General features: G+C 41.1%; 1 protein-coding gene across 1 annotated transcript in view; it reads left to right on the forward strand.

Annotated features, from left to right (window-relative positions):
* Positions 1–27,114, forward strand: part of LOC115816159 (B-cell scaffold protein with ankyrin repeats-like) — a 40,489-nt gene extending 13,375 nt beyond the window's left edge. The window contains exons 10-17 of the mRNA XM_030779127.1: positions 14,509–14,572; positions 16,684–16,929; positions 22,301–22,363; positions 22,977–23,158; positions 24,299–24,362; positions 25,519–25,548; positions 26,252–26,331; positions 27,082–27,114. Of these exons, the coding sequence (XP_030634987.1) occupies positions 14,509–14,572; positions 16,684–16,929; positions 22,301–22,363; positions 22,977–23,158; positions 24,299–24,362; positions 25,519–25,548; positions 26,252–26,331; positions 27,082–27,114 (762 nt within the window). The remainder of the gene's footprint in view (positions 1–14,508; positions 14,573–16,683; positions 16,930–22,300; positions 22,364–22,976; positions 23,159–24,298; positions 24,363–25,518; positions 25,549–26,251; positions 26,332–27,081) is intronic.
* The last annotated feature ends 239 nt before the right edge of the window (positions 27,115–27,353 follow it).

Raw genomic sequence — 27,353 nt, forward strand, 5'->3', positions numbered from 1 at the left:
AAAGAAGTACAGTATATTGTTTTCCTGAGCTCAGAAGTGATAAAACATATTTGGCATAATTCCGAATGACTATTATTAAGAATACATGCTCGCCCTATCTGGTAAGTGCAAAGGTTTTTGTCTTTTGCTGCTGGTATAGATTAAAAGATTATATTTCCATTCTACCATTAGCCTAAACCCATGCACTCATTTCCCTTACTGCAGCTCCAACAAACTAGATAAATGATGGAAAACCAACAAAGCACACAAATATGCATGCACACACCGACACACACACACGCGCACATGCACACGCACACACACACACGCACACACACACACACACACACCAAATGCAAGGTGTTTTGTACTGAGCCTGGGTTGTGAAAGGAAAAGGTTTTTACATCCTTAGAGTGGCAGCCTGAAGCAGTTTGACTCCATAAAGACGAGGGAGCAGCCAACCATGAACATTGAGATCTCTAGGGATTAGAGGTCAGCAGGGTTACACCATATGACCTATCCTTCCAATTCCTTCCTCCCTCACTCACTCACTCACTCACTCACTCACTCCCTCACTCACTCTGTCCATCTCATTCTACCACACACTTACCAAGTGGCCCATTGCTGCTTTATAGTTCCTTCTCTTCTCTCCACTTTCATTCTCACTCTGAATGTTCTTCTCTCTCTCTGTCTCTTTCTCTCTCTCTCTTTGTGTGTGTGTGTCTATGTGTGTGTGTATACGTGTATACGTATATACGTGTGTGTGTGTGTGTGTGTGCGTACACTGTGTACAAATATATATTGTTTCTGCTTGACTGCACTGGTGTTGTCATGAGAAATGTGTATAGAGGTTGGGGATGGTGGGGTGGAGTGAGTGAGAGATGTTTAGGGAGTGTTGTTTTAGAGAATGGTAATTTAGAGATTTCCCAACTAATGGTGCGCTCTACCTTTCTCTCTCTCTCTCTCTCTCTCTCTCTCTCTCTCTTTTTAAATATGAATAAATATGAATTTAAATATGTGAACATGAATAAAAAGGGACACTTGTTCAACTCCCCATTTAACACAGATGAAAGCATGGAGGAGTGTCATGCATTTAGCATTTATTCACTAATGACAAGCAATCCTCATTTAATAGGTAGCCAAATGTGTAGTCCTGAATCCATCAGACAAACCCAAAGGCATCTAGTGTTCTCCTATGTTTCTTAATGGCTAATCCCATTAGGCTTACAAATCAGGAAACAGCTTTGCTGCGAATGCTTGCAAAGCCTCCTGAAATGCATTTGGTTTAACCCAGTTCATTCACCAAAAAAAAAAAAACCAAATTAAAAAAAAAAAGTCCCCAAGGGTACTGGATCATAATAAAAAGTAAATAAATAAATGAATTAAATTTTATATATATATATATATAATGATTTTGTTTATTACTGATTCAGTATTACTGCTTATGTTAATCCCCTTTTGTAAACACTATTAAATATAATTTCCATACTCATGATTAGTAAGAACATTTAAAGCCAGAAAACTCAAACTTGACACTTTTGTGTCTATTTGTATTGTTCTGGCTCTCCTTTTATCTGTCTGCCCTGCCGCTCCCAAGCTCTACATTCTTTATGGAGTGGAATCAAATGTAATATTGAAAACTGTTACTACACTGCAGTAATAAGAAGCGCCGTTCAGTTATAAATATTTCAGTGAGACACAGAGAGTCAGATACTCATGTGAATTCATCTCTGCTGGGCCAAAACGCAAACCAACGTCTTCAGCAAATCAAGAACATTCATTCTTCCCTGTCACTCCCCACCCCGAACCTCAGGTGATTGATTGCTGTGAATAGTGTCTTGCTTCTCCTGGTAAATGTGGCAAATGGAGGCAGTTCTGCACGTGCCTTTGGCCTTGGAGAACCAAAGTCAGGTTTGAAGCTTCTGGAGTCCATCAAAACGTCTCTGTCTGCCTCGGAGGAGGAAAAAAAAGCCACAGGTCTTTACCAGTACTAACCTGATCGCAGGTTTAGCTTAATCCACTATGCCTTAACCACGACAGACAGCCCAGAAATTACACCTTGAGTCCCTGGACGTAGAAAGCTGCACAGAAAGAAACTCGGTGACATGTCCCCTGAGATGACTCTCTACCACTGTGTCCATGTCTCCGCAGTCATGTGTGTTTCCCAGTCTTCATGAAACTCTGTCTGGTTTCATGAAACCCTTGGCTGGTCAGTGGCAGTTGGGTTGGGTCAATATCTAAGGGGCTAAACATTCATATAGCATCTTCCAATGGATCTGTAAAGCTGTTATGTTTTTTCTTTTGGCTTTGCTAGAACATCTGACACGGTCAGCAGTAACAGCTCCCCTGTCCAGAGATGGTTTCTTCTTTTTCTGTGAAGAGATTTGCTGAGCTCACCAGTTTGCTGTTGAAACAAATTAAAAACAGGGCATTGTTACCCCTTTCATGAACTGATCTGGCACATCATTAACGGAAGAAACCGCGTTTAAGCCACCTGAGGTGATGGTGTCCAAGGTGGTGAGCAATGAACTGTATTGATTCAGAAGAACTGTGATGGTTGTGTGGTGTACTGTGCACTTGGGAGGACAGAATTGTCTTGGAGTGATGTGAAGCAAGCTGTCTTGCCTCACAGTCTCTCAAACATGTCTTAAAACATACTAGTATTTCTGTTTTACAAATGGCACTTATACCCTAGCTAACAATTGTCAAATTAAACTTGCAGCCAAGCCTTTTGTATGTGTGTGTGTGTGTGTGTGTGTGTGTGTGTGTGTGTGTGTGGTGAGGGGTGGTAAGTTAAAACGACAACATTCACTACATTGAACACTGAATTAATTAAAGTGGTTGGTTCCCAGTAAGAGCAGCCTGTTTGCCAGAATGCATTCTTCACGTACTTTGAGCTGATGAGGGAGTAATAGTAGTTCTAAGGGGAGCATTTCCTTAGTGTAGTAAACATCTATTACTCGGTAGCTAGCTCTGCTGTATGATAGGTACAGAGAGAGGCCTTTGGGTCCTACAGGTCCCACTGGAGTTTAACCCTGCTCCTCTGAGACAGAGAGAGAGAGAGAGAGAGAGAGAGGCTATGAATTCAAGCAGTGCCAGAACTCTGTGCTTGTCTCTCCTTTATGAACTCTTTGATGAGAACCTCTTACAGGTCAACACCTTGGCCACAAAACACTCTTTTTTCCCCTCAGCTACAACCTTAATCGTGAGCAATTCCAGAGAGAAGTAATTGCGCTCTCTCTCTGTTTCCCTCTCACACACACACACACACACACACACATACACACACACATATACACACACTCACACACGCACAATCTGTCTACACCACCTATCAAGGCATTTACTTGTCTTTTTCATACTGTAGGGAATTCGAATCCAGTTTCACACTGCCTGCTCCTATTATCAGTCACACACTTTGAATGAAATTAAGATAGCCCCTGAAGTTATCAACATTATTCAGTTTCCTAAATAGTTAATGTTATAACATGAGTAAAAAGCCCTGGTTCGGTGTTTCATGTAACATCACGGCCGAATGCTGAATACCATTCGACCGATTGGCCATCTTTGTGTTCAAAACTGAGCTCGTGTGTAATGTGTGCACTCCTGTTTTGGAGAAAGAAAGCAAAAGCCTGTCTCAGGTCCACTTACAGCTGTGCCACAACTAATGAAGACACACTGGCGCATAAATTATTCAGCCAAAGAAATGTTATAGAACAGGAGGCTCTGCTTTTAATTGTCAGTTTTGTTTTCTGCAACAAGGTATGAACAGCCTTTTAAAGTTTTATTATCTTGAGGTTTTATTATCTTGAGCCCATTGGGAAACCAAACAGTGTTCAATCTCAACCTGTATTTCCATAGGTTTGTGTGCGCATGTGTATGTGGTGAGAGGGGGTAAGTGTGTGTTGAAAAGGGTTGGGGGGGGGGCGGGGGGCTAGTTAGCACGTTGTCTCGATCATTGTCAGACAAATATGTCAAGTTACCTGCCCCCTTCTCTCTCCTCCCTGCCCTTCCAAAACACTGCCTAACTGAGACACATCTGATTAATCACCACTGTGGGGTCTGTGCTGGAGACACTGTCGATAGGCTGAAGATGGATGGATTTCAGCCCATGCTGATAGCAGGCAGGGGGATGAAATGGGCTCCCTCACACGGGCTCCACTGGGTCCTTCCCAAAGGTGCTCTTCATCTTTATTTCTAATGAGTTAAGAGTTGCCCCCCCCCCTCCCAAAAGGAGTCCAGTCACCATGGCAACAGGGGAGGAAAATAGAGAAGATCTAACCTGATTCATGGATCTCCCTCACTGATAGTTTTAATAACAATACTGATTAGTAATTGAAGGTCTAAAGCATAACCTGAATCAGCTGATGATCGTGTCTGCTACACTTCAAAAACAAACGTTGTCGGAAGACTCTTTTTGTATTAAATCGCATCTCATTCGATAGCATAGGTGTTTCCTTAAAGATTTTGTCTAATATCATCGAGAGTTGAATTTCAAAGGTTTAATCCTCAGACCTCATTTCATGCTACGAAAGCTGGGGTCCCTGTAGTGAGGAACGTCACCTCTGGAGTACCAGTGCCCAACGTAACTTAGCTTGGGTGTGAATAATTAAAGAGCTTCTACCGAAAAACTGATGAAAAACTTACGGAACATATGAACAGTTTGACTGATCATTAATAATTAACAGAATAACAGTCCAGGGATTGTGCTGAATGTTTTATGATGGTATCAATAAATGTTAATTATGTAAAAGCTGAGCCGAAATGTTTCCGATGAGACACGGGTTGTGAACCCACCGCTAAAGGCATGTGCCAATAACGTCAAAGAGAAATGATTACTTCTCATGCAACAACCCCCCCAGCTCCCCTTTAGTCATCTAATGAAACCGTGTATGCTTCGCAGATGGGAATGAGAATTCATCACATGCGGTCCTCTTGAACTGTACGGCATTACTGGGGAGTCATGTGATGCACTCAAGAACCATTCCTAATTTCCCCCTCGTTAATGTTCCATAACAGCTTCTGGGGTCTCACAGACCTCTGATCTGGTGACTATGGTACAGCCAAACTGCATGGCTAAAATAATAATAATAACAATAATCATCGTCATCATCATCATCATCATCTTGGCCATGGCCATGTGTTGATTGAGTGGTAAACTGAAGCTGTTTAGTGCTTGTGTTTTTGCAGTTCTTGTGTTTTTGCAGTTCTCAGGTGCTTTTTTGTGTGTTTGATTTGTTCAGTGAAAATTGAAATTTAGGATAATGATATTTGTATCCTAAGAGTCAGTAGAAGAACTGTGTTTTGGCTGAATCGCCTGTATGTTTTTCTGAGATACCTAATTTGACCGTACCTTTACTGCAAGGATGCATCCAGACCTTTCATAGCATCATCATTGTGCTTTGAACATACTGAGCATATGTTTAAAATTTGTGTTTGTTTTTTTTATTATGTTTTGATAATGTCATGCATATGGAGGAACAATAACACCCCCCATTCAGAAATGTTAAAACTCACGTATTTTTTATATTCATATCAGTTTTCTACAAAACACCAGTTCCTTCCAGATACCACTGTATTATCTAATATATGACACTTAAAGCGGCAAAGCCATTCACTGCCAAATGTGATATAGCTATGCTGTAGGAGATAAATGTACTTATTCACTCCCACACACGCAAACACACACACACGCACACACACACACACACACGTTCACTCTCCTGATGGGCTCTCTCCAGAGAGAAGAGTATATAAAAGAAGCATTTGCAGTGCCTTTCCTACCCCTTGCTGAGGTGAATCTTATTGTGAATTCACCTGTTATCTAACCAAGTTGCCTTGGCGTTGTATTGATGGTGGTATTGAAGACTGACTGTATTGTCGCGTTGGAGTACTTATGGTCTGAACACAAAAGAGAAGCCAGGGGGCTCAAGCTCCACTGGTCATAACAGTCCAGGAGGTGTCCATTCTTCCCTCACAAGGCCTTCACTTTAGAACCCAGTTTACATATTCTCCTCCAGGCAGAAGTTTGGTATACTGATCTGAACCCTTTAACCGGGTCTCTGAATTCTGCAACTGCTTCTCCCTCTCTCTTTTCAGAACTCTTTATATCATATTTGATAATTCAATATTTGTCTACATGTCTGTATGAAACATCCCTCTTTTCTTTTTTCTTTTCTTTTCTCTTTTTTTTTTGCCAGTGTAGATGTGTATTTCGTGCACAGTTTGTGCAGTCACCTCAGATGGTCTCCTCTTTTGAGAACACTGAGCTGTTTGTGTCTTTCGGGACTGAAGACTTCAGACTGGAGTGTTGTTGTAGAACATGGGGGTTCTGTTGTCATGGGAGTATTTGGCCTCACTCCCTTCCATTAGATGCTAACAGGTGATAGATTAGGACTATTAACTGTTTTCATTGGTAGTCTCTCAAAAGGTTAATACCTAACTTACCTGAATAAGAGAAAAGTGTGCAGAAGTAATAAATCTGACATTAGCCAAAGTCAGTTTTACTCCGCATGAAATTATTAGGTGTGTTATTGAGCCCCTTATGGAATTGCATAGTTAATTTCTGTCAAGGCTGAAATAAACATAAATCATACTCGGTGGCTGCATACATTTACGTTTTCCTGATTTAATGGTCTCTACAACATGAGTAAATCAAATGAACCATTTGGATGTTATAACCATTACCCATAGAACCAATAATATTTTGGAAAAAAAATATATTGATATCACATAGAACCCCTGTACACAACTGAACTGAATATATCTGAAGTCCCTGTTTATCCTTGGGGTCTGTATTTTCCTGTGATGAGAGCACAGGGAGAGAAGGAGAGCAGATGGCAGGTGTACAAACTCCAGGCAATGTCCCCTCCTCTTGCACTTGATGTTTCTTTGTCAGATTTTGAAGTGGTTGTCAGAGCCGTTCAGAGAATGGGCCTCCCCAAACTCTCTCGTACTGTGGAGTTCCCATGTCAACAGCTCCCCAGTGTGTCAGCATCAGTTCAGCTAACCTATCAAAGAAATTAGCTATGCTTTCAGCTCTGCAAAACTGTTTTTTTTTGTTTTCTGTTCTTTTACACTTTAACCAGCAATTCTTGAGTCAGTGCACTGTCTCTTTAATATTGTCCAGCGTTGTCTTTCGTCATTGTGATTAGCAAGAGGATAAAAAGATGTATTGAATGTTGGTTGCGGATTTCATAAAGTATGTCACAACAGTGAAACATTTTGAATTTTTAATGCATGTATTGAAGGTTTCTGCTTTCTGCTTTAATCAACATCAACTATCTGTGCATGCAGATATTATCTGTACACACAGCACAAGAGTCACATTACAGAGAGAAATTTCCCGGCGCTCAGGGACTGGGCAGTTCTTCTTTTATAGAGCCTTCTTTCTGTTTAGTCTCTGATTGAATGATGCATTTAACTAAAAGTATTTAACATTTGGGACAGAATGCTGTCTACTAAATGGATTTCTGTGATGCCAATACGTCAATGTGCACTCAGTGATTTAGCTGAGTCAAGAGAGAGGGAGCGAAATTGGTTAGTGATTTTATTGATTAGTTGCTCTTTTGAAGAATTAGAAGGTGACTCCCAGTCAGTTCTCACAGGGCATATCCTACTACAGCTCCAATTCAACAACAGTCTGAAGCAGCTCACTTTTATGTCAGGCCCACCACTGTCTCCTTCTCCTGTAGGTTTTGTCCTCAATTTTCAGCCCACCGTTTACAAATCACCAATGTGTTTATGAAACAACACTCCACTGAATCTGACAATCACGGAAGAAAAGATGGAAGTTCAATTTGAAAATAATGCAACACTGACGTAAATCTGTCATAGAGCAGGTTCTTCACTGTAGCTGATCAGCCAGTGTATCCTGTCTGTGCACAAAGCATGACAAATGAACACAAATGTACGAATACCGGGCGCTGAATGAAATTCAACACAGTTGTGTTTGAGTGGACATTTCGTGTTTTAGGTCAGTCATTCAATTATAATTGTTATTTGTTAGTATTTTACAAGTTTGGTGTTTGATTCAGTCTGAGGCATATGATCTCTACAGTTTTTGTTTCTCTTTTCCTGAGCCATGCACAAGCGGGTTGTCAGACTGGATGATTTGTTTCTGATTTGAATGGCACCGGCTCTCATTCTCCATCAGTGTGGCCTAATACTCACTCCTTCTGTTTCCGCGTGATAAGCAAATCAGCCCATGCCTGAGACACTGTCACTGTGGCTTGACTTTGCTAATGGCATGAATGTGATCTGTGAGGGGCAGTACTAACTCAGACCCTCTGACAAAATCAAAATAGGTCACCCAGATTTTTTTTAATGAATACATTAAACGAATAAACAAACAAGCAAACAAGCAAACATATAAATATATTAGAGGTGAAGCCGAATCCAAATACAGTATTTGGCAAAGCACAAATAGTGGGTTTTTACGAATATTTATTTCGTACAAATATTTAAAAAATTATTTGTTTTCGGGAGAAAAAAACATGTAAAATAGCTGGTGTTCCTCATTAGGGCAACACTGGGGGAAAAAAATTCTGAGATTTCGAGAATAAGGTCGTAACATTAAGAGAATAAAGTCGTAACATTAAGAGAATAAAGTCGTAACATTAAGAGAATAAAGCCATAATTTCAGAAGAGGATCAGAAGAGCTACCTTCACGAGATGTTCCACATTCCTTACTTTGACGCAGATGGTAGCCTGCGCTTCTGATATTTCCACACTAAAATAACACGTAGCCTAACATTACGACTTTATTCTCGTGGCAGTTTCGTCCAAGTCCTTGTGGTTCTTTCTTCAGAATAGACACAGTTTCTTGCACAATCTTTTCAAAGTCCTGATATTTATGATAATGTGGTGCTGATGTGCCAAAAGATTAAGTATTTCGTTATTTGTAAAACCTGTACTAAAGTATAACTTTAGAAGATGCCCCACGTAAGAAATTAGCCTATGTTAGCTCTGACAGTGTAGTTCTTAGCTACTTCACCTACACGCTGTGTTCACTGCTCAGTCAGTCGGTGTGTCACAGATGCGTCTTCCAATTAGGGTGGGTGGTGGTGGGGTTCACAATGTTCATATAGGCATTTATTAGTTTAGAGTTTAGTTTATTGGCTTGAGTGTGGATTAGGAACTGAATGTTAGTTTTAAAATGATTTTCCTTTCAATGATGTTTATGGTTATACATGTTTATTGCTGGGTTTATGAAAACCATAAACCAATATTACATTTAAGTGTTCGTAATTATTATGCTAGTTTATTGAAGAACACTTATATTAACACTTTACTGTTCGGAAGAAATGTTATAAAACCAAAAACAGGATTGTTACGGCTATTTCCACTTTTATTCGAATACAAATACAAATGCAAAGAATTTTGCTGCTTCAACAAATACAGATACAAATACTGTACGTGTGTGTATGTACGTGTGTGTATGTGTGTGTGTGTGTGTGTGTGCGTGTGCATCCCAGTCATACCATTAAAGATAATATGTTTATATGCATACATCTGCCATATCCACATTCAAGTCCAAAGAATCATAGCCATAGTGTAGAGAGAGAGGGAGAGAGAGAGAGAGAGAAGCAGTGTGTTGGAAAGAACATTTGTTCCACTTAATTTGATCTTTCATAAAGCATTGGCCTTTCTAACAGCCTTTCTCCACAACGAACCACATCCCCCTCCCCTGCCCACCCGCCAGCCTGGCCATTTGCATGTGAGCACTGGCGGGTCTTCTTTATTAAGAGGCATAAATAGCAAGTCAAAGTAAATATGATACCTTCAGCTTTTATGAAGTCTCCTTATGAGAGGACCTTCACTGGCTGAGTAAATCTACAACATCGCACTCTGGATTCACGTCTCACTCACACACGTTTTATTACCAGCCTGAGGAGGTGTGTAATACAGCTTCCAATTCCAAAAGCTGGAGCATGTTTCATTTGGATGTATCCAGCACTGTGCGTTTACACTGGACTTTCCATCAAAGAGAGTATATTTTTGCCAAGGGACCCAGTAAGCATGCAGAAACAAAATGATTGGATGTTAATTACTTTTGTGCGAAATTTAACATGCTTTTTGGTTGGCAGTCATGCTGAATTAGTGTGTTCTGATTTATACAGAGAATTCAGCTGAGAGACACGGTGTATTGAAGTTATGTAGGCCACAATTTTATGGTAGACGCTCAATGGCCAGTTTATTAGGTATGCCCTCTCATTCAGGAAAGTAGATCCTTCTTACAGACACTGAGTCATGTACAGACACGTGATGTACACTTACTGGCCACTTTACTAGAAACATCTACCCACAGTTAAAGACTATGGCCCATCTGTTACCATGCATGGTGTGTGTTATCCATCCTCTAGCCCTTCATCAGTGATCAGTCTCCACTTTCTACCCAGCAGTGACACCCACTACCATGTCACTACCATGTCAGTGTCACTGTGTTGAGAATGGCCTAACACTCAAGAAATATCCAGCCAACACGGGTCCAGTGATCGGAAACTTGCTACTGATGAAGGGGGTAGAGGGTGGTTGCCAAATAGTGCATGGCAACAGATGGGCTACAGATTGTAGTTGTGCACCTATATAGTGTAGCTACATGTTGTACATCTATATAGTGTAGCTATGGGGTAGGTATAGCTCATAAAGTGGCCAGTGAGACTGTGGCAGGTGTTTCTGATAAAGTGGAGGACGAGTGGATAAAGCATGTCCACAGGGCATTGAAACAGGGACCAGTCACTGTTTCACTGAGTGTTATGACCGGACAGAACTGATGACTTAAGCGTCTTTGAGCTTGGTGCGAACAGCAGTGCCATGTGCGTCAGCTCCTAAACCTCAGACAAGACCATCCTGCTTGGGCTTTTCAGTCCCGTGGACGAGAAGAGTCCGTTAAATGAAAGAGGTCGATCCTGAACGTGAGCCTTCAGAGCCTCAGCACAGGTGGTCTGAACGTATCTGCCCCTTGGCCTTGAATAGGACCATCCCTTCATGACCACAGCGTACCCCTCCATCACATATGTCATGATATAGCAAGTTCACGGGCCGCACTGCAAGGTGTGACTGGTCTCAAGATGGTTCCAGTTTGCTTTACTTTACTGGAGTGTCCTGTGTAGACCTCAGACCTTAACCCATCAGAGCACAGCCCATCTGCAGAAAATATGTAAGCCCATTTCACTCACCCTGGACTAACATCCCTCTGGAATGGTTCTCACATTTTGTGAAACCTGTGCAGTTTGGAGGAAGTCACATTGTGGTAGAGGGTATTGTACAGGTGTCCTTAATAAACTGGCCACTGAGACCACACACCACTGATAGGACTGACTGTGTTGACAGAGGTCACTTACAGTGCCGAGCTTGCATTTTAAATTTTAAGATAAGATTCTCTGAATCACTGCATCAGTGAAAGAGGAATCAGTTCTCAATTTTTCTTGTTGATCTGAAATGTCAAGGCAAACAGGGTGTAAACAAAATGAAAAACAAAACAAAACAGTATTTGTCTATCACACATACATTGCCTCAGTGATTTCATTTATCTAATTCATTTGAAAATGAAAAAGAGAGGGAAAAAATTATACATTCTAAAACCATCATTATATAACAAAATGATTTAACCAACAGGTATATTCGTGACGAATCACCCGCTTCTTTTCAGTTCTGTTCATTCCCTCCCCCCTCCACAACCACTCCCCCTGCAATTAACATCCCTGTCAGTTAGGAGATGCCTGTGAGTGTGTGTGTGTGTGTGTGTGTGTGTGTGTGTGTGTGTGTGTGTGTGTGTGTGCGTGCATGTGTGAATGGAGAAATATTTAAATTATTCATCTCAACAAGAGACCATTTGTTGAAACCTAATGTTACGCCTATGTCCAACATCAAAGAGTTATTTTCAAAAAATACCCCCCACCCCCACCAGAGAAAATGGGATGTATAATTAGCTTGTCTTGTCTATCCATAAATGCTTGCTTTTTTAGTCTAATGAATATATTCATAGCAAAGAATGCATAATGTACATTATCAGTTTTGAAGTGGAAAAAAGAAAAGTACGGAGCTATTATTACAAAGTGAATGACGGTGTTGCTAAGGAAACAGTACATGGTCGCAAGACGCTAAATTGAAGTCCCTCACTTTTTCCTTTTCTCCCCCGCCCCCCCCCCCCCCCCCCCCTCTCATTTCATTGTGAACAGTGTATTTTATTTGCCTGAAAAATGTCAATATTGTCTCAGATGTTATGTTTGGGTTGCTGCTGAAACTGTATATTTGTTCAGTATATGAATGCCTCATGTTCATCAAGTTCTCTTCACACTTCATGTAACAGTTTTTTGCTCTAGTATAAGTCGTCTCCACTCCAATACTGGTAAGGAATGTGCATCTGCTGGTTCGTTGATTACGACTTTTTACTGAACAATAGAGCACTAAAATGATATGGCCAGAGAGGTCTGAAAAGTTCTGTAGAGAAAAGCTAAGACAAGGTTAAGTTTATCCTTTTCTAACCTCTGTACCTTTTCTCTGAAACCTCAGTGCAGTCTAATGGTACTCTACAGTCAACAAATCCCTATGAAAAAAACCAAGGACAAGGCGAGGTTTGTCCTCCCCTAGCCTCTCCACTATTTCCCAGAAAAAAAAAATTTAAATGGGCACTTTTTTCAATAGATTCCAGAGCATGTCCTTCATCCAATCAAAAGGCTGAGATTGTAAAGCGGACGGAGTGGAATATGGTACCACCTACTCAAAGCTTAAGGCCCTTGTCTTCCCCTCCCTTTCACTAATGCGTGGAAACACGTAGAACCGGAACGGGGCTCAAGAGATGAAACATGAAAAGTGCTGCTGTCGGAAGTTAGATGAAAAAAATTCGTTAGATGAGTAACTCCATGCTGAGGATAGCTTTGCAAAATGAAATAATGAAAAAAAACAAACAAACATAAAATTGGAAGCATGTGTGTCCTAAATAATGTCATTACTAGCGAGGCGAAAGCCACTGGATTAGCATAGCATGACATTTAGACGACTGTACAAATTGACTGGCCTTAGTGCCCCGACAGAAAGCTAAGTCAAGAAATATTAATGATTCTTATTAAGCATTCCTGTCTGTAGACTTTTAATGCCAAATAAACAGAGTCCGAACTGATCTACTCTCCTCAGTAAAAATGCCATATTCAAATCAAATCCCAGACATGATCATTTTCTGCCAGGCCTGCTTGCTTCAGTCAACAGACTTCTGTCCTTATACGCAGACTCCTTCGTCCATATTAGATATATGTTCAGTAGCTATGAAATATTCATTCTGTCATTTTTTACTTTTTTCACTGGCGTCACACACATGGCATTGTTTAGTTTACTGAGTTTTTTTATGCAGTGATGAAGTTTCTTTGAACATGTATTCCACACTTTCCATATGACCATAATTACTGGTATTACTGGTATTATGGTCATATACAATGCAGAGAAGGATGGTTTGAGCAGATATGATAGGTTGATAATGCAGTGGTTCATGATATTGTTATGTCTTGAGCAGGACTGAGTTGTAGGATTCAAATATGACAAATGAGTTAAATTAAAGGCCATATATGGATATATCCTGATTATGTTCTCTCTCTCTCTCTCTCTCACACACACACACACACACACACACACAGAGGGCCTGTAAGAGTGTACTGAGGTCTTGTGAAATGGAACTTACACTTGGTGAACACAGATACTCGCACACAAACAAACATAAATCCACAAGCTTGAACGTTTGGAGGAGACAACTGCTTTACTGTTCACGTCCACATGCGTTGCGTGTATACAACATATAATTTAGTGTGTACTGCCTTGAGCAGGAGTTTCCACTGAGATGACTGGCTTTGCTTATGAACCATTCATATTTTTTCAGTACACACATCAAATCTGTAAGGTTAGCAAATACAGCACTGCTCATCAAACGAGAGAAGTAATTCATGAGAAAAGCTTTCCCATTTCAAATATCCCTCCTTGGGTAACCATGGAAACAGTCAAAGCACAGACTGTGTCTAAAGGCAGCTTTTTGGTCGGGAACTACCATCTAAATTATATGTTGGAAGACTCGGGATTTCCGATCTGTGATCAAAAAATTAGTCAGATCCCTCCCAAGTCCCAAATCGTATCATTATCCATCCATCAACTCGCATCCGTCATCTTCTGGAAAGATCTACAGCATGTTCACAGGGTCGGCCTTGTCTTGCTGAATACTTATAAGCTTAGAGGGACATCACCTAAACTAAATGAAAAAAAGACAACCTGAAAATGAAGCACACACTGCCCTGGAGCTGTGTCAGTGTGAGTGGGTTATATATTATAGTTTAATGGTCAGTAACAAAGTAACTCTACTAAAGAAGGTATAGTTGACACTGTATTGACTCAGTTAGACTCTGTAGGACACTTCTTAGGCCAATATTTTAATGTCATTTTGTTTCTCTCTCTTTGTGTGTGTGTGTGTGTGTGTACGTTTCGTGTGTGTACATTTGTGTGTGTGTGTGTGTGTGTCTGTGTGTGTGTGGTCGCATGTGCCCGCAGGTGATGAACAGTAGAGCAAAGAGAGACGACGAAACGAGCGTGTATGAGATGATGGGGACGACACGTGAGTGTTTCAATAGCAATTCAACACACACACACACACACACACAGACACACACACACACGCACACGCGCGCACGCACGCGCACGCACGCGCACGCACACGCACACGCGCACGCACGCGCACACACACACACACACACAGACATACACACACGCGCACACACACACACACACACACATACACACACATACACACACATACACACACACGCACACACACACACACAGACATACACACACACACACACGCGCGCACGCGCGCACACACGCGCACAGACACACACACACACACACACACAGACACATACACACACACACACACACACGCACACACACACACAGACACACACACACACACACAGACACATACACACAGACATACACGCACACACATACACGCACACACACACACACACACACACATACACACACACACACACACACACAGACACATACACACACACACACAGACACACACAGACACACACACACACACACGCACACACACACACAGACATACACGCACACACACACACAGACATACACACACGCACGCACACACACACACACACACACACACACACACGCACACACACACGCACACACACACACAGACATACACACACACACACACACACACACACACAGACACATACACACACACACACACACATACACACACACACACACACACGCACACGCACACAGACATACACGCACACACACACACACACACACACACACACGCACACACACACGCACACACACACAGACATACACACACACACACACACACACACACATACACACACACACACATACACACACACACACACACATACACACACACACACACACACAGACACACACACACACACACACACACACACACACACAGACAGACACATACATACACACACACACACACACACACACACACACAGACACAGACACACACACACACACACACACGCTCTGGTTCAAATAATAAATAAAATCTGCAAATCAACAAAATAATTTCACTCAGTCATTGTTCCAGACTGCTGAGAAAAGGTTCATTTTTGTAATAAGAGTGCAGAGGAGAACAGAGTTTCAGTGTTCCATTGTTGAAATGTTTTGTTGTGACTCCACAGGCTGTTGTGGTGTTGTTAATGTGGCTATGTAACAGAGACAGGCTTAGCGAGATGCAGTGTCAAAGTAAGCACTGTGATACGGTATCCTTGATTAATTTTCCATATTTACGTACTGTTTATGTTCATTTTTGATTGTTGTTTTGTTGTGGAATGTGCGAGAGGTGACTCGTACAGAGAGGCGGTGATCATTGAAATACTTCAAATAGTACTTATAGATTTCATCAAAAAGAGCAAAAATAGATAGATTTGGTCAGAATATTAGATTCTACATTGTTGCTGGTCAGCACTGATTCACCAACACTGATGCTGGGATTCATACAGTCTACTGTTTTATTGATGTCTGATAAGTTTCATTGTATTACTGGGCTCCATTCTTATGTTACACTGATAGTTACACATGTTCTGAATATGTGGAGTCATTTTGACTTAAAGTTCATAGCTACAGTGCATCATCATCATCATCATCATCATCATCAGCGTCAGTCTCTTCAACATTTTCTTCTTATCACTGTTAATATTATCAGTCGTAGCACTTACAGCAGTAGTAATCGTAAAAGTAATTGTAGTAGTGCAGCACAACAGACTCAAAGTGCCACAAAATCACACAAGATTTACTATGACATAATAATTATACCTTGTACAGGGTTATAACTGATTGTTATCAGTCTCAGGACTGTTAATGTCAGGTATGCTGTCATCATAATATCAGCTATAATGTCACAATGGGCACTGGAATTCAGTGAGTGCGTATAAACACATGTGACGGCTAATTCAGTGAGTGCGTATAAACACATGTGACGGCTAATTCAGTGAGTGCGTATAAACACATGTGACGGCTAATTCAGTGAGTGCGTATAAACACATGTGACAGCTAGTATGAAGTAAGGCTTTCCTCCTTCCACCCGCTGTGCTCTATGCATTACATTCTGGTCGGCTGGTTCCACTGCATATGTGTGTGAGATGTGTGTACGTTCGACAGCTCCTGCTGGTCGTGTCAAGGAAGCTGACGGCCGGGCAGAGGAACAGAGCGGGGGAGGAGACAAGGAAGAGGATGAAGATGAGGATGAGGAGGATCCCTACGCCCCTCTGGGCATAAACGACGAAGAGTACGACACCATCCTGACCGCCAACAATCCGGTCGTAATCGCCAATCGGCCGCCCGCCCCAGCCCCTCGGCCAGAGACCCTCCCCACGAAAGAGGACAGCACGCCGGTCATCGCTCGAGGTAAGACCGCGCTTACTGACCCAGATGAAGCTCTCTGTGAAGGGACGTGTCATCAACTGAGTAGGGTGCTCAAGGCAGTGCACTCATCAGCCTATTCAAGTCAGCAACAATTCTTTTATACACCTCCTCCAGTCAACAGATCTGGCCAATCAGGTCGCTTCCCCATACACAGCCGAGGAGGCCTGCTCCTCGGGTGACTTCAACCAGAGGCTGTTCGTTCACCCACCGACTCTTGTCAGAGACCGTGTTTGAACGGCTTGCTCCAGGTGGCTGTTTAAGCTGAAGCTCCTTCGTGGGCCTGACCTGAGGAGAGTCTCATCCAGTCACGTTTCAGCCTCCGGTGACTGACCAATGAAATAAACCAATGGACACTGGTCCTTTAGTTACTATTCTTTGCATTGGAATTAGCGGCCCAGTCCATTTATTCCTTTTCATTTAAAATTTCATAGCAGAGCACATACAAAAACTATACAATTTAACAATGAAAAACCATTTATTAGGTGTTTGAAGCAGGCAGACACCATTTCACAGTAAAAAAGAAAAACTTTTCCTGCCAGCGCCTCACGGGGTAATACCTACCATCAAAACAATGTCAGAAACTCATCCTCTTTCTGTTCAGTCAGGGAACTATAAATACTTAATGAAATCATACAGTATTTTTTTCTTTTCCCTTTTTTGTGAGCAGTTTTCAGAGGGAGCTCCAAATGTGCACTATTCATCACTAGCCCAGACCTCTTAAATGTTCAGTTTCTGTAGTGTTAATAATTGAAAAAGATAAGTGATTTATATGATCTGAGCTTTGTAAATCATATATATATATATACATCTTTTTATTTCCTCAATGACAAATAGGCAATCCTTGTCTCTAATATGTTCTATGCTGTCAAATTTAGTAGCATCTTTTTTTGTGTGTGTGAGACAGCTAGATTTTGTGAAGTGCACATGGCATCCAAACACTCTTGCAGTCATTCACTGGAAAGCAGGAGCAGCAGTGAGTTACACAGGGAATGCTTCTCAAGGTTTTCTGAGCATCAGGGAATTTCAGGAACGTCATGGAAATTTTAAAATACGAGCTCTGTTTAGGGAAACACAAGGTATATATTCATTTTATTTATGACGTCACTGAAGATCACAAATAACCAGTTACGAGTACATTTCATACTTGATTCATCAATGTAAAAGTGACCATCTCTGGTTGAGCGTTGGTATGGTAAGAAATACAAAATTTTCCATTTAAATCGATGAGAGAAGTTACAAAGTCCTATTCTCCTTACAGGTACGGTGCATGTTATTGGTTATTACACTGATATAATGGTTTTGAAAACTCTCAGAAGTTGTATGAAAGTCATAGAGAAATAATGGAATTTTCAATGAGACCATAGCTGAATTACATTTGATTACTCTCCACACTTAACTCAAACTACAACTCACAAATGTCATTATCCAACAGAAGTGCTGAATACCGCAATACGAACAGCATACTCTTACAGTGAAAAACATTAATATTGTTGCTACCAAGATTATAACTACTGGTCCCAAGACTTCCACACCTACCCGTTCTGGGAGGAAAAAAAACATTTCTAACTACTACCACCGATATTATTAAGGCTGCCATTAATAGAGCAGAACATTATACTGGGTTTCTTTAGCTTGTCCTTCTTTCACTCTCACTTAGTACCAAGACTTTATTCTTTTCTTCAACCCTACTTCCATACTGAAAAGACCTTCCTTTGTCTGGAGGTAAAACAGGTCTTTGAGGCAGGCATGTATTGTGCCCTGTGTCTGGATGATTCATTGTGTGCCTGTGGGTAGGAGCTGCTGGATGGTCTGGGTTGACTGGGATGACAAACAAGGCGCTCTGTTCTGTTCACCGGGCATCCAGATGAGGTTTTGGCATGATGAAGGTGATGGCTAGCTTGCATTACCACGGTTGTCCGTGTGTTAAACCAACTCTTTGCATATTAATAATGCAAAAGTAAACACGAGCCACTATTTTAGGAGCCCTTATGTCCAAACATAACTTGTTTGTTTGATTTTTTAAAATCTATTTATTTATCTATCTGTTTATACTTTCAGTCTTCTCTGGAAATGGCAGTGACAGCAGTGTTTATTATTTGCAGCGTAAATAAGATGAAGGACGTGTAAAAATGAACAGTCATATTTCCACTGCTTCAAAATGAAAACTTTCTTTTCTCTCGGTCTGCTCTGAGGCTGGGCCACCGTCATCTCTGGATGAGGGGTGAAAAAACATGGGCGATAGCTGAAAATCAATCTATTCATTTGGAAAAGAAAATGCTTCTTGAAGGCAATTCTATCATCTCTCAATTCCATCTCTGTAACCCTCTACTTTCTCTTCTTTTAAAATCTTTTCTAACAGTAGTTGTTCCCTTAGGTTTCTTTCAGAAGTTCTTTTTTTTTTTTTTAACATTGTCGTTCGTGCCACTTTGATTCTTGCTTTGATAAATATCTTAAATATAAGTTTCGTGACAGAGTTCCACCATTCTCTTTATGGATGTTTGAGTTTCATCTCTACAGACACCAGCTCAGTTCTGTTTCTTCTGCTAGGTTTATGACAAGTCTATTCTTTTCAAGTCTTTCTTTCTCTCGTTTTTTTTTCCCACCTTCGGGATCATTGTAAACCCATAATCTAGATATGTATTTAAAAACACTGTGCAGTCATTTTAAGAAGAAGACGACTGTTGGGCATCCGTCCTGGTTACCCAACTCATGTAATTTTCACTCGGTTTTACTTGGCTCAGTTTGACGTGAGGAATTTAGAAATCTGAAACTTCTGAAGCTAATATACCTGAAATGCAATTTTGCAATTTTTGCAGGTTTTTTTCTCTCTACCATTTCACCTTTTCTGAAACAGTCTTTCGTAAATGAGTCGAAGAGATTTTGTCTCAGCTGTGATTTTGGTCTGAAATACAAATTATTTTCATTTAAGTAATCACATTTTGCCATCAATTTGAATTAAATCCACCTCCTAAAACCCCCCAACCCCCAGCCCCTCTCTTTTCCCCCCCTCCTCTGTTAAAATAAAGTTGTGAGACAGAGCAGAACCTGTGTGAGTAATAAAAAAAAATGATCACAGAGAACCCACAATGTATAAGGCCTGGTGGGCAGGGGGGCGGGGTTTTCTCTCAGTCTTTTCTGTAACACATTGTTCTGACAGACCACACTTGTCATGTCATTCCGCAAGAATTTCTCTTTCACACAGATTCTCCTCAGTAACGCTTCAAAAGGAAAGAAAAAAAAAGAAAAAGGTTTGAGTCAGTATCTCCTCTGGCCTCCACCCTCTCTCCTCTGCTGGACCTCCATTTGAGTCTTCAGCAGTCTGAGGGCTCAGGGGAGAGGAGGTGGGCTGGGAAGAGAGTCGTGCTACTGGTTCAGGGTCAGTTTTCTGCTCTGGTGAATGGGGAATAGGCCAAAATGAAAGCACTGGGGGTATGGGTTAGTATTATGGCTGTGGTAAAAAAAAACAAAAAAAAAACCATGAGTTTTTTTCGCTGTGGGTTTCAGTGCGTACTTTTTCGTATTTTTAATCATTTAGTTGCTTTAAATGAGGTGGTCCTGTGTATTTACACATTAGTTGAAGTGTCTTTCTCTGCTTTCTCCCTCTCTCTCTCTCTCTCTCTCTTTTTGCTTGCCTCGGCTACACAGACACACAAGTACATGCCTATGCGTGACAGAGACAGAGACTCTACTATGATACACTGTTTACTGCTGTACGTCACAAAGAGCTTTGACTAGTGTGCAGTTGCAGCTGTCCGCCTTTGAAGGGCTTGGGCCTCACCTTAGTTTATATCACCTTAGTGTCAAGTATCTCTGAGAAACATTCACAGTTGTGTACAGACAGCAAAACCCCAGGAGCCAGACTGCCGTAGATCCAAAGAGTTCCCAGTCGGCGGATTCCGACCCGACCGCAAAACTGCAGGAGAGCCAAAGCTCAGGGTCTCACGGCCCTGGCGACGGGCCTAGCGGAGAAGCCCATTCAGAGTGTTCTGGAGCAACCACAAGACACATACACACACGCATGCACATGCACATACACAGAAGCCAGGCCACCGCTCGGCATCTGAAACCAATCAGCAACGTCGTTCGAGGGGGCCAAGTGGGCCCTGCACCACACCATTACACGTGTTTTCCATCACTTTCACGTCCCACAACATGAAACAACAGGATAGACAGAAAAAAGGAGGGGCGGGGGGTGGAGGGGGGAGGTAGCCGAGTTTCCATCCATTTTTGCAGTGGGATCTTTGGATCACTCAGCACTCAGATTACGACGCCCACTCTCCAGTGAGCAGGCACTATAAGATTGGGAGGGGGGTCCACAGATGAACAGAGACCTTCTCTCACACCAAGGCTGAGTCAGAAGTGTTCAACCGGGACCCTGGTCTACAGCACGATTCTGGCTTAGTATTTGAAGCTAGGGTTTTTTGGTATAGACAGTGCTGTAGCAGTTGAAGTTTTCTGTGTGGAGAGTGTGCACTAGCAAACTGTTAAATTGCTTTAAAAAAATCACGCTGAATACCTGCCACTAAACCCTTTAAATGTACGTGCAGAAGAAAAAAAATTAAATACGTAAAAAAAAAAGAGAGAAACTTCGAGAGAATGACGTCGTACTTCAAATAACGAGCAGGCTCTGAACTGTGGGTAGATACATTCACATTTTCACACCAAACTGAAATCCTACGAATATCTTTTTGTGGACACGGATATAGTTTGTCCATTATATAACGTAATAAAGTTTTGGGAGCGTTGTATGGCTTGTAATGAGGCCGGTGTTGTCTGAGAGTGTTTATAGCCTTATTATTTGCGGTAGTCCGATCCCAGCTGAACGTCGGAGAAACGAAGGATACCGTGCCAAGCTCAGCGAAAAGGAATCAGCCTATCATTTACAGCACTCTGTCCTAATCAATAGAGTCGTCCAGGATATCCTTCAGCTCCATTTCATTTATTTACCTCATTGATTTCTGCATCTCAACAACTCTGTCCATTTTGTCTTCACAAGAGTGCAAAAGGGGAGACTCTCCCGCGTTCCGTCTATTTTTAAGTTAAATCAATGAGTGAACATCCATGACCGACAGTTGCTGTTATAACGTAGTTCTTTCACTTTTGTGGCAAATCCATTGCATTGCTCAACATTTGTGCATTGTTGATTATGTAGTGCCATCTAGTGGTGTGGCTGAAAAAGAGCCTCACCAGATTGATTGTGATTGAATGGAGTACAGAGTTGGTTAAGTTACGGCAGTTTCATTATTCTGTGATACAGTCTCTCGCTCTCTCGCTCTCTCTCTCTCTCTCTCTCTCTCTCTCTCTCTCTCTCACTCTGTGTGTGTGTGTGTGTGTGTGTGTTTTCTCATCACAGTCTTCCAGAAGAAAATGTCTCAGGGGGATACAGACACACTCTACTCTCTCCCAACCAAACAAGGTATGGATCCAATCCCTTTTTTTGAAAAGACATTTTGGAGGTCTCTTCCTGCTGTCTCAGACACTGATGAGGCAGGTAGTCAACAGAGGAACTCATGCACTCTCTGATTTACATCTGACATGTGATATGCCTCAACTAGTGTCCACATTTCAATACAATGTCTTTCCTTTTTTTAGGCTCTCTTGCCTGCTGTCAGCTTTCTTCTTCTGTCTTTTATTCATTTATTCTCTCTCGCTATTTTGCCCCAAATGCTCAGGGGTGAAAGGACCTCTAAAAACACGTTAACTGTTAATTAATCACTGTTAAAGAATTGTGAAAGGGGTTTTTATCAATGCACAATAAAAGTGCAGTTCATCATTTCTATAATATTTACTACTAACCAGAAATCTGAGGTTGTATTTCTACATTGTATATAATGTACTTTTTAATTATAGAAAAACATATGTATCATAGTGTAAAACATTGAATAGCCTATAAAGCACTATTAAGCTATGATCTATCCACTAAACACTAGATAAATATCAGAAACACCAAACAGCAAGTAGTCTTACACTGGCTTTAGAACATAGCTATGCTCTGTTTGTCACATCTTTGTTGGTCACCGTGGCAACAGCAAGGGGGCGGGACAGCATCTCCTCCACCTATGACACGTTTGTGCCCAGTCAGCCCCCGGGGCTGGAGGAGCTCATCGAGCTTCAGGAGAAGGTGAAGAGAGGGTCGCTGACCATGGACGAGGCACTGGAACGTTTTAGTGACTGGCAGAGGGTGCAGAGGGGCCTGGATGCCATCCAGCAGGTACACACACCTCCCTCTGTCCACTCACTGCAATGTATACTACTGTTATCCATTATCCCAGTAAAAGGAAGGTCCAGGTGCCCAACTTATTGGGTTATTGAGCACTGTCTCTGCAGTAATAGATTTTGTGTTACTGAGGTTGTATAAACACACAATGATATTCTGGCGACTGTAAAATATGTATTATCAGAATGGAACTTCATCTATAAAATGGAAGCAAGAGACATAGGCTTTGTGTGATGTGTGTTGCCTTCTGAAGAGGTACTGTGAGAAAAGCCACGTTGCAGTCTTCATCTTTTCTGTCTTCACCAATAGAAGGACTGAAGCAGTCTACCTCTTGAATTTGTCTTGGCTTAACTGATTCTAATTTGGCATTATTATAGATTCAGAGCACACATACACACAATGAATAACACTCTATTATAAAGTTTTAACATACACCTACCGAGCAGACAATTCATTCTGACATGAAGAGGAGGTCTAAGAAACACTGCCCACCAGTTTCACCTCTGACTGCTACTCCTCCAATTAGCTCTCCTGCTGCCACCCACCCACCCACACACACACACACACACACACACACACACACACTCACACACAGACACAGTCACACACAGAGACACACCCACAATGTGACTTTGACAGCAGTGCTGTAGAATAAATGCTGCCTCCTGTGTGATATAAGTGCTCTATCCTCAGACCAGTGTAGGACTGGTTCTGACCTGCAGGATCAACATTAACATATGCTGCTGTTTATCAGCTCACATACAGAGGTTTCACACATCTGACCAACATTAAGTTTCCACTTTTCATTGGTTTCTCATTGTCCATGTGTCCTGTAGTTAGAGCAGTGACATTTAGCTCAGGCTTAGTGTGGGTTAATGTTAGCTTAAGTTGAGGACACAGTCATACTAGTGAACTGATCCCACGTCATTTGGTACAAGTGGTCAGTTGCTGATGCGAGTTTGTGAGATCCGTGAGGTATTTGACAGAGAAATTTGGGACATGTCAATGAACATTGAGTCAGGTTGCAATTCAAGACCATTCCTCCCCCTTCTGTACAATGAGGAAGCCTGAAAACATATTTATTGAAGTTATTCTATCTCCATTGATGATATATGCCCTGACTCTGTCTTTCAGGAGAAGCTACGTCAACTGAGAGCAAGCATTATCAACAACAGAGAGGATGATGATGGTGTCTACGGTAATGGTCTGGTTTCCTTTAAACCTCTACATGATAGAGTTCAGCAGAAAAAGTTCTACTAATGAAACTAATGAAAATGCATTAGTTAGTGATATAGAGCTAATAAGCTAGGTGTGCATACTTCTCTCCTCCACTGATTGCCATAGAATAAGCTAACAGAAGGGAAAGAACGAGAGAGTAATGTGACCATAGTCAGCTACAAAACTGTGGCATTTCTACAGTACACAGTTGCTAATGCAAAGGCATTCACTGTTACAAATAGGTGACGACATCAGGCCTTCATGCAAATGTCAATAAGTTAATAAAACCAAATGAGAAAGAATAGCATTCACATACTCAGATTGTCCATATGGCTTATCTGTTCCCGAAGTCTCTCCAGATGACTACATTGTGTCACAGTTTGTGGTGGTGTGCCCTCTATGTTTTTTTAATTCTATGACCTTCTATGATTATACTTTGAGGAATGCAACAAGATTTCTCTCTTTATGTAACATCTGAATAGTGGTCATGTTATGCAAACCAAAACGTCCTTAACATATGTCTATATATTTATTTTTTTATCTATCTATTTATTTATTTATTTACTTACACACTTTTTTATAACACTGTTGGCAAAGCCTATGTATGGATTACTGACTGGCCATTAAACTGTTTTTTTTGGTTGTTTTTTGTTTTTTTAACATATAAACCAGGTTTTATGTTTTCTCAATGTACATCATATAGTTTAACTACTTTGGCCATAGAAGAGAGGATCATAACTGGCAGAATCCAATAATAAAATCAGTAACTTTAATTGAACTTAGTTGTCTGGGATCTGTCATGTTCTCCCTTTCCTAAAACAACATCAACTCAAAAAGTATTTTAAAATGTCGTTTTTGAACACTAATTGGACGTGCATCAAAAGACATAACCCACCCCCCATACAGACAGAGCTGGCATTATGCATGAAGTTTCCAAGATTATTAATAAGTCCAAAATTAGAAGCTTATCAGTGGGGAAAACAGGCGTGAGACAGATGACAGATTCCTCAAACTCAGTAATACAGAGAGAGTATGAAAGGGAGATGGACTGAAAGTCACCTTGGAGTGAATGGCTAGAACATCAGAGACTTTGGAATGAATTAACCGGCTGCCTCTCTCTCTCTCTCTCTCCCCAGATAAAATCAGCATCATACATCACACGCCAAGTGAGTACTTAAAAAAACTCCTCTTCGTCCTCCTATTCCTCATCCTTTTTGGAGTAGGGAAAGAGACTATCTCCATGGGCTTCTTTTTTATCTCTTTAGAAGCCTCCTCTGTAATTGTAATTGTGTAACTTTTGTCTCTCAGGGGAGCTGTGAAGTGGGAAGAACAGTTTTTACACAAGGGTATATGGTCTCTTACTTCGTTCTGTCCCACTTTGCAAGTGTTTCATGCCATTTCAGACCATATCTGAATCTGTTTGATAAGGAAGGTTCCTCGACACCTTTAAAGATTTAAAAGCTGAAGTAAAAAAAACAAACAAAAAAAAACAAACTCAAGGCTGTCAGAACAATTTTCCCTGCAGGTCTCCTATTTTTTTCTTGGTTGTTGTTGTTCATCACATGTTGACAGAGATTAGCCCTGTCAGGGAGGTACAGGGTGTTGTGTGTCTGATTAACAATAATAATACCAACATGCGACATGTCATTGACAGCTAATATGGACATCTTATATGGAGAAACATTAAAAAGCATGGATTTAAACACAGAACTTTTAAATAGAGGGAATGCAGTCAAATAAACATGAATAAGTTTATGATGAATTCAATACATTTAATTACTCAGATATAATGAACAAATCTGATACAAGTCTGAGTTCCCATAACCTTGAGCCTAACAGAGAACTGTGTTGAACTTGACTTTTGGTCAGATGTGAATGCCAACAATGGGCGAAGAGTTAGTCAGACATCAGAAACAGAATTCTACAGCAAACCTCTCAAAGGGCAACATGTGAGTATAACATTCATAAATACACTTGTACTTAATGGACAAAAAGAAGTTTTGGTCTGTTGAAAATCTTAGGTGATTAATTTAATTCTGAAATAAAGTACCAGTCAAAAGTTTGGACACACCTACTCATTCAAGGTTTTTTCTTTATTTTTACTATTTTCTACATTGTTCTTTGTTTATACTTTTTTTGCTTACTACATAATTCCTTATGGGCAACATGGAGGCGCAGTGGATAGTGCTGTTGCCTCACAGACAGAAGGTCCTGGGTTCGATTCCTGGCCAGGCAGCCAGGGTCCTTTCTGTATGGAGTTTGCATGTTCTCCCTGTGTCTGGGTGGATTTCCTCCAGAAGCTCCTTCCTCCCACAGTCCAAAGACATGCAGTTCAGGCAAATTGGAGGCACTAAATTGCCCCTTAGGTGTGAATGTGTTTGTCTGTGTGTCTGCACTGCGATGAGCTACAGACCTGTCCAGGGTGTTTCCCCACCTTTTGCCCAGTGAGTACTGGGATAGGCTCCAGCACCCCGTGACCCTAATTAGGATAAGCAGCTTAGAAAATGAATGTATGAATGAATGAATAATTCCATATGTGTTATTTCATAGTGTTGATGCCTTCAGTATTGTTCTACAATATAGAAAAGGAAGGAAAAAATGTTGAATTAGAAGGTGTGTCCAAACTTTTGACTGGTACTGTATATAATTTGTGATGATTGCAAAGCCCATTATTTATCAAACGTTTTCTTTTTTTGCAGTCAAATCTCTTTGGGAAGGCAGACAAGCAGTGAAAGTGAGAGAATGATTTCTTACATAATTTCATACTCTAGTCATCTCTTCCTCATATCTTCTCCATTGACTACTGTATTCAGAATACCTGGTATACTGCAAGGCTCAGTTATGGGGCCCCTCCACTTTAAAGCAAGGCATCCATCTGTAATATGCAATATGTCTAAAACAAACAAACACTACAATATAGCTTTAAATAATTACCTTGTACAGCTGAGAGCTGAAACTGAGATGAAAGTGA

Source organism: Chanos chanos, chromosome 7 (assembly GCF_902362185.1).
Source record: "Chanos chanos chromosome 7, fChaCha1.1, whole genome shotgun sequence".
NCBI lineage: Eukaryota > Metazoa > Chordata > Actinopteri > Gonorynchiformes > Chanidae > Chanos > Chanos chanos.